Raw genomic sequence first — 8,361 nt, 5'->3', positions numbered from 1 at the left:
GATTCCAATCCCAACCATTCTGGGATTTCAATCCCTTCTGATTCCGATCCCTTCCAATCCCAACCATCCTAGGATTCCAGTCAATTCCAATCCCTTCCAATCCCCACCATTCCAGGACTGCAATCCCTTCCGATTCCAATCCCTCCCACTCCCCACCATTCCCGGACTCCCATCCCTCCATCCCCTCCCGCTCCCCGCCGCTCCGGTTCCCGGTTCCCGGTGCCGCCTCCCCGTTCCCCTCAGGGCGGGCCCGGCCGTGACGCGCCGGGGAAGGCGGAAGGGGGGGGGCGGCCCAAGATGGCGGCGCCGGGCCGGGCCGGGCCCGCGCTGAGGGCTGCGCTCTGCGCTCTGCTCTGCCTGGCGCTGGCCGCCGCCGCCCGGGGCAGGCCGAGCCCCGTGAAGGTGCTGTCGGACGGCATGTGGCGGGAGCTGCTGCAGGACGAGTGGATGGTGGAGTTGTGAGTGGGGAGCGTTGCGCCGGGGGTTTGTGGGGTGTGTGGGGTTTGTGGGGTGACCGCGCTGTGCCGCTCCCGCAGCTACGCGCCCTGGTGCCCCGCCTGCGAGAGCCTGCAGCCCGAGTGGGAGAAGTTCGCCGAGTGGGGAGAGGACCTTGGAGTGAACGTGGCCAAAGTGGATGTGACCGAGCAGCCGGGTGAGAGGGGCTGGGCAGGGCTCCCGAACCCCCCGGGATCTGGGGGGCTGAGGGCTTTGGGGGTGCTGATCTCTGCTGCGTGCTTGTGGGAGGCGGCCAGAAATAATACGGGTAATAAAAGTGTTTTACTCATCTCTAGCTGTGTGACTAAACGCCTTGATCTTGCTTAATGGGAACCAGAAAATGTTTTGGTTGGGAGGACCTTGAGGATCATCTCATTCCAACCCCTACCGCACCTTCCACCATCCCAGGTGGATCCAGACCCTGTCCAGCCTGGCCTGGGACACTTCAGGGATCCAGGGACAGCTGCTCTGGGCACCCTGGGCCAGGTTCCACACAGGAACGAGACTGTCAGATAGTAGATCAAACAAATATAATTGAATGAATAGAACAAACAAAATGCATAGACTATAATAGGTAAAAAGAATGAGAGGTTTTCTCCAGAGCATGATTTCAAGGAGATTTTTGGCCGTAGTTTTAAAGCAAAAAACAAGGTTTCAACCTTGCCATTCTAGTCCCTCATTTGGTTGGTAGAAGGAAGTGCAAACAATCTGCTTTCCCTTTCCTGAAACTCTCCTGAAAATCTCGTGAAACTCTCATGAACCTCTCGCGAACCTCTCCTGGAGCTCTCCTGTCCCTCTGGGATTTGTAAGCCTGCCCTTCCCCATGCTGATCTCTTTTTCCAGAGCAGCTTTACTTTTGAAACTTGCCTCACTTGGGTTATTTTCCTCAGGGTTTCTGGAGGCTGCAGATCCTGTTTGCAAAGGAGAGCCTCTCCCTCTGAAGAGCTACAGCCAAAAGAGTCCCATGGAGCTGTTATCCCTGGATGTCTCATTTTCCCCATTTTGCTCTTTATCCAGGGATCATCTTTTAAATGTGTACTTCTTTGACATGCACAAGGTTGTGGTAGATTGCGTGGAAAGATTGATACCTAAGCCTGCTGTTGTATTTTGGGGTGTTTCAGCATTCCTTGCCTCTTTTTTTCCATAAAAATACTCAAAATACTCTCAAAACAACTTTTCTTACAGGGTTAAGTGGACGATTTATCATCACAGCCCTCCCTACCATCTATCAGTAAGTATGCAGGGCTGCAGGGGTTTTTGGGGTGACAGTGGGCATTTTTTTCTCTTTTTTGGGGGGCAAATAAATGAGATTTATTATGCTCTTTAAGAATAGGAGCTGCTTTTCACTGACACATTCACTGTCTCACCCACTGTGACCTTGTGCTGCCAGATGATTTCTTTTCCTTTCCCTTCAGGCCTTATTTATTCTGCCTTTTCATGGGTGTTTCTGTTTTGCAATCCTTTTTCTGTAGGTTGATCTTCAGTGCAGGTGTGTGGCAAGGGCTTTAGGAAGATCATTATCTTTATTTTATTATTTTGTTTTTATGGAATCACAGCCTAAAGCTAGCCAAGGTGTTTGTGGGGTCAGTGTTCTGGAAATAACTTGGAGTTAGTCCAAGTTTGGAAAATATTTTTTAGAGGCAATATCAGCTAAAAAAAATGAACATAAAAAGGTGAATGTGTGAAAAATAGACAAGGAGATGGGAGGGGGTTTGTTGGATGCTGCACTTGCTGCTTGGATCATATCAAATAAAGGATTTTGGTGGTGGTGTTGTTGTTTTACAGCTGCAAAGATGGAGAGTTCAGGAGATACCAGGGAGCCAGGAATAAAGCTGCCTTCATTAACTTCATCAATGATAAGGAGTGGAAATCCATTGAACCGGTGTCCTCCTGGTTTGGGCCTTCCTCTTTCCTGTAAGTTTCGGGTTGGTTTTTGTAGGAATTTATTATCAGATGTGCTGAGGTGTGTCCTGCTCCCTGCTCCCAGCTCTGTGTGGGCAGGAGCTCTGGGAATGTCTGGGTGGGTGGCTGGGTGTCCCAATTCTGCCTCAGCTGTGGCAGGGCTGTCACCATAGCAGGGGTGACCTGAGCAGTGTCACTATAACAGGGCTGACCTGAGCATTGTCACCATAGCAGGGGTGACCTGAGGGCTGTCACCATAGCAGGGGTGACCTGAGCATTGTCACCATAGCTGAGGTGACCTGAGCATTGTCACTATAACAGGGCTGACCTGAGCATTGTCACCATAGCAGAGGTGACCTGAGCATTGTCACCATAGCTGAGGTGACCTGAGCACTGTCACCATAGCAGGGGTGACCTGAGCATTGTCACCATAGCAGGGGTGACCTGAGCATTGTCACTATAACAGGGCTGACCTGAGCATTGTCACCATAGCAGAGGTGACCTGAGCATTGTCACCATAGCTGAGGTGACCTGAGCACTGTCACCATAGCAGGGGTGACCTGAGCAGTGTCACCATAGCAGGGGTGACCTGAGCACTGTCACTATAACAGGGCTGACCTGAGCATTGTCACCATAGCAGAGGTGACCTGAGCACTGTCACCATAGCAGAGGTGACCTGAGCACTGTCACCATAGCAGGGGTGACCTGAGCATTGTCACTATAACAGGGCTGACCTGAGCATTGTCACCATAGCAGGGGTGACCTGAGCATTGTCACCATAGCAGAGGTGACCTGAGTGTTGTCACCATAGCAGGGGTGACCTGAGCAGTGTCACCATAGCAGAGGTGACCTGAGCAGTGTCACCATAGCTGAGGTGACCTGAGCAGTGTCACCATAGCAGGGGTGACCTGAGCACTGTCACCATAGCTGAGGTGACCTGAGCACTGTCACCATAGCAGGGGTGACCTGAGCAGTGTCACCATAGCTGAGGTGACCTGAGCACTGTCACCATAGCTGAGGTGACCTGAGCATTGTCACCATAGCAGGGGTGACCTGAGCAGTGTCACCATAGCAGGAGTGACCTGAGCACTGTCACCATAGCAGGGGTGACCTGAGCATTGTCACCATAGCTGAGGTGACCTCAGGGTTGTCACCATAGCAGGAGTGACCTGAGCAGTGTCACCATAGCTGAGGTGACCTGAGCATTGTCACCATAGCAGAGGTGACCTGAGTGTTGTCACCATAGCAGAGATGTCCCCAGCAAGGTTTACTTTAAGGCTTGAAGAAGTTTCCTAAACTCTTGTAGGACCTTGCTGACCCTTGAAGTTTTTGGGTTTCTGTGGCACTGAGATGGTTTTGCCCACCTAAACCCTGGGAAAATTCTTACAGTGTCTGGAGGAAATCCAAGGAAATCACAGAGGGGTTTTCCATCAGGAGCTGACAGGAAAAAGGAGAATGGGTTCAAACTGTCAAGGAAAATTTGGGTTTGATGTATGAAAGGAATTCCTGGCTGTGAGGGAGGTTCTCTTACAAACTCTTGTCCCACACCAAGGAATGTGTGAAACTGGATATTAACTCAGCATTAGCAATTTCTCTATTATTTCCTGTATTCAGACACGAAACTTAAGTGTCTGAGGATCTCTCAGCTCTTAAAACCTGATTTTCTTTTAATAGCTAATTTTTTTTTTGTTTTAATAAAACCTCTTGGTGCTTCTTTCTTAATATCTCCACTGGAGTTCCCCTGGCTTCTCACAGAGCATTGATCCAGACAGAATAGAGAAAGAGACTTGAAATTCACATGGATTAACTTTAACTTGGATTCAGCAGATCCAAGTTAAAGAAATCTGGGAATTTACAGCTGTCCATGTACCAGCTGAGGTTGTTTCACACAGGTTTGAGGCTGAAATTTGGGCAAAGGGGCAGGCAAAGGAATTATCCAGGCAGGAAAGGAAAGGTGACATTATTACAGGAGCTGGGGGGAAATTTGTGTTTTAAAGATTTTAAATTGTTTTCAGTGTTCTCTTTTTAAGATTTTAAGGTGTTCTCAGTGTTTTAAGGATTTTAAAGTGTTCTCTTTTTAAGATTTTAAGTGTTCTCAGTTCATTTTTTCTGCTTTGTTTCAGGATGAGCAGCATGTCAGCCTTGTTCAAGCTGTCCATGTGGATCAGGGTATTTGTTTACATCCCCACTTCATTTCCTCCTCGATATGAAATCCAGCTCTTCCTGAAATGATTCTCTTTTGTTCCAGCATGGCCATGGCTATTTAACAGAAAATCTTGGAATACCAGTCTGGGGCTCCTATGCTGTTTTTGGATTGGCAACTCTGTTTTTAGGAATGGTCCTGGGACTTGTAAGTGCAGCCCTTGGGGCTGGTGGTGACTTGGTTCCACTGGTGCTGCCTCCACCTCAGTTTTGGGGTGGGTTTTGGGGTACCCTGAGCTGGAACACAGGCATGGGGACAGGATGGAGCCCCCATAACCCAAGGGGAAGCTGGATGGGATCCACCTGAGGGTGAATGCTTAGACTTGATCTGGAAATTTTTTATCTTAAACAATTGCAGTGTGCAGAAGGTTCGGGATTTCACCTTGGGTTTCTTTGGTTTCAGCTGATGGTGTTCCTGGCAGACTGCATCTGTCCCTCCAAGAGGCACAGAGCACCACAGCTCCAGCCTCAGCCAAGTAAGCCCACAGCAAACTTCTGATTCAGTGAAGCTGTTTAGTAAATTTTATTTATAGAAAATATTAAAGAAATCCTGGTGTCTGCAGGATGTGACACCCGGAGTGGAGTGTAGAACTTTGCATTTGGGATTGATGCCTTACCCTTAGGGTTTATAGTGGGTTGGGATTTTTTATTTAGTAAAGCTGGAGTATTTTTAAAACTGGTTTTAGGGATAGAAAAAAATTTGAGGGCATTTTCATACCTGCAAGACATGAAATTCCACAGGGGCAGGGAGAGGAAACTGAGTGGAGCTCTCAGGGTCGCCCATGGTGTTAAAAAAGTGGATTTGACTTGGGAACGGCATTTACTTGAGTGTTTTTCCTTTCTCCTTGAGGGAAACAAGGTCCAGAGCCAGCTCATCTGCTGAAGAGCAGGTATGAAGAGCAAGAAGGAGATGAGGGAGATGTCTCAGATGAGGAAGCAGAGGGGAAGGAGGGGAGCAAGAGAGACTCATCCCCGAGCGGTGTCCGGCAGCGCCCCGTGCCCAGGGCTGCTCCTCTGCAGAAATCTTAGCTGCACTTGCACCAGGGCTGGTGTTTGAGTCAGCCACTCAAAGGGAGAGCAGTGTCAAATCCTGCAGCTTGAACAGAAGAAATGAATCCTGGCTTGGTAATGTCGCTGCATTTCATGAATTCGGAGGAAATAATAATAATAAAAAATAAAAAAAGCATCAGGTATTCCAAAGGAAAAGTTGCTGTTGCAAATGGCTGGAACTTCTCCTGCCTGTGTGCAGAGAAGTGCCAAGGAGTAATTGCTGTGGCTTCTGGGATGATTTGTTCCCTAGGGATTATTTGGGAGAGGATGTAAACCAGAGTCATTCCTGCATTAGGGAGCATTAGCAAGGAAAATGCACTCACCTGGTTGTTGCTTAAACCTCCCAAAAGGGTTCCCTGCTCTTATACTGCTTGTCAGTATAAACCTCTCCAGCTGTGCCCTGAAGAAATGCTGAGGGGAAAAGTTCCTTTAGTTATGGAACTAAAATTCCTTTAGTTGAGGCTTTTTATATGACAAAAACTGCTTTTTGCTATGACAATGAGTGCTACAAACCCCCCCAACCTCTTTTCTTACAAAATTCAACTTAGCACAAGCACTCTGCAGTGGGACCCTCTGGCTGATCAGAAACCTGCTGCTTGCATCCATTTCTTCCAGAAAAAGCTGTAGAAAACTCTCTGAGCTTCTTGGCCAAGTAGATTTTCTCTAGGAACAAGGGACAAGCAGCACCTTGAGGTGTTGTCTGTCCCTGTGACTCCAATAGTTTACACACAGGGTTCTCTGTGCAAATCCTCTCCATTCCTCCTCCTGGATGCCAGCAGGGCTCTGCTTGTTTTTAATCCATCATTTCTTACTCAGATCTTGCTGCAAATCCATGCAGGCTGTAGTTAAAATAACTCCTTTCTATTTCTTTTTTATTTTTCTCCTGTTTTCACAAAATCATTTTAGAACATTAAACCTGATTTTTTTCTTAAAAAAAAATAATTAGTTTACTTTTGTCTGTATGGTGTTTGTTTTCACTCTGTATAGAAATAAAAAGAATGCACATGTCCATTGGACCAGTGTTTTAGAGTTTTCCATATTCTTTTGGTTAAATTCCAAAGTTTTTGCAAGGGAAGGATGAGCCTAATACTGAGCACATTTAGATTTTTTTGACAAGCCTATATCTGATTTTTTTTGTTTGTTTGTTTAGCTTTATGGGTTTTTAGCTTTTGTTTGTAGTTATTTAGGTTTTTTGTGTTTTTATTTGTAGTTATTTAGGTTTTTTAGTGTTTTTATTTGTAGTTATTTAGTGGCTTTTTTTAAAATTGTCCATCTGACTTCTTCCCCCTTTTTTTGTTTCTTTTCTTTACATTGGTGCTCTGGAATGACTTGACTTCAGTGCTGTGTGTTAGAAAGATAAACTGATATTTAAAAGGGTCTTTTTGACTAAAATCTGTCCTTTTTTAAAGCTAAAACCTCTCCTGGTGTTGGTATGAAAACCACTGTGTGCCAGAATTGTTGGTTTTGTGGAATTGCCTTAAATTCTCTGAAAGTTCCCATCTCTGAGCCTTTGTCACTCCTAAATAAAGCAATAAATAAATAAATACTGAGGAGAAGTAGCAGCTCTGCTTTGGATCCGTGGTGGTTTTGCTGGTAGGAAAAAGTGTTGAGTTGTTTTAAAAGCTGAACTCTGCTCACTCCTCTTGGGATGTATTTAAATGTAGCTTTTCTTAGTGCAGAGGTTTTTCATTTTTCAGTTAGAACCAAACTTGGTGCAATATAGAGAGGACACCCTGCTGACTTTTCATTTTAAAGAACACCCAACTTTTCCTTTGTTGTGCTGGATTTGTGGGCTCCTGCTTGAACAAGAATTTCCAGCAGGAATTTATTTTCTTTTCTCTGCCTTGTGCACAGAACCAATCCCCAAACCTGCCCCGTGGGGGTGACTGTTCCCAGCTGTGCAACTCCTGCTTGGATTATCTCTGCTCATCTCACCCTTCACATTTTTCACAATATTATGGTTTTGTCCTGTGAATATTTAAATTCCTTGATTGATTTTTTTTTTGTTGTTTTAAAAATCTCTATTCCAAAGATGTTTACTGAGGCTGAGTGGTGTAACCTGAGTGTAAGAGCCTGTCCTTTGTGTGTTGTGGTGTTGCAAATATCAATTTTGTAAAAACCAGACTGCCCTTCCCATATCACCTGGACCAGGCCTGTTTCATTCCAGAAAGAATTAATGATAATAATGTAACAATAATTTTGTTTTTCAGAGAGTCTTCAAGTAAAAAATAACCACCAGCTTTGGATTCTTGTGTTTGTGTCTTTTTATTTTTTATTGCTCAGGTTTTTGCTGCTTAGTCATAAAACAGCTGCTTCCATGGATAAAAATTATAACTCTGAAGCTATAAAAATGTTTTTTTGAAAAGTCAAGTGTGAATAATAATTCAAAGTAAAGCTGCACTGAGTGATTTTTAGTCCAGACTGGCTTGGGTACCTCACTTTGATGGATGGTTCCAATGGTTTGGGAAGGAGCTTTCGCTCATGCCAGGCTTAGCCAGAAATGGTAATAAAATGTGGTTTTGTGTAGCAGAAAATGTAGGCTGGAGCTGACAAATGATGTTTAAAATTCATTTTTTTTGGTGGCTGATTTCCGTGGTGGCGTGAAACGCTGCGAGGGGTGTGGGAGCTGCAGCTGGGCCCTCCCACATTCCCCCAAGCGCAGCAGCTGAGGGGATCAACACTCTGGGATTAACCCTGCAGTGGGAAGCTTAA

At 45.8% G+C, this 8,361-nt stretch overlaps 1 protein-coding gene across 1 annotated transcript; it reads left to right on the top strand.

Annotated features, from left to right (window-relative positions):
• The first annotated feature begins 273 nt into the window (after positions 1 to 273).
• On the top strand, positions 274 to 7,895 carry TMX1 (thioredoxin related transmembrane protein 1). Its single transcript, XM_059474429.1, has 8 exons — positions 274 to 458; positions 537 to 652; positions 1,681 to 1,726; positions 2,281 to 2,409; positions 4,521 to 4,566; positions 4,646 to 4,747; positions 5,003 to 5,075; positions 5,450 to 7,895. Exons 1-8 carry the CDS (start codon positions 298 to 300, stop codon positions 5,626 to 5,628), a joined length of 852 nt encoding a protein of 283 aa, XP_059330412.1. The 5' UTR covers positions 274 to 297; the 3' UTR covers positions 5,629 to 7,895.
• Positions 7,896 to 8,361: the final 466 nt, after the last annotated feature.

Source organism: Ammospiza nelsoni, chromosome 6, assembly GCF_027579445.1.
Source record: "Ammospiza nelsoni isolate bAmmNel1 chromosome 6, bAmmNel1.pri, whole genome shotgun sequence".
NCBI lineage: Eukaryota > Metazoa > Chordata > Aves > Passeriformes > Passerellidae > Ammospiza > Ammospiza nelsoni.
Note: the sequence above shows the minus strand (reverse complement) of the source record. Positions and strands in the feature narration are given on the sequence as shown.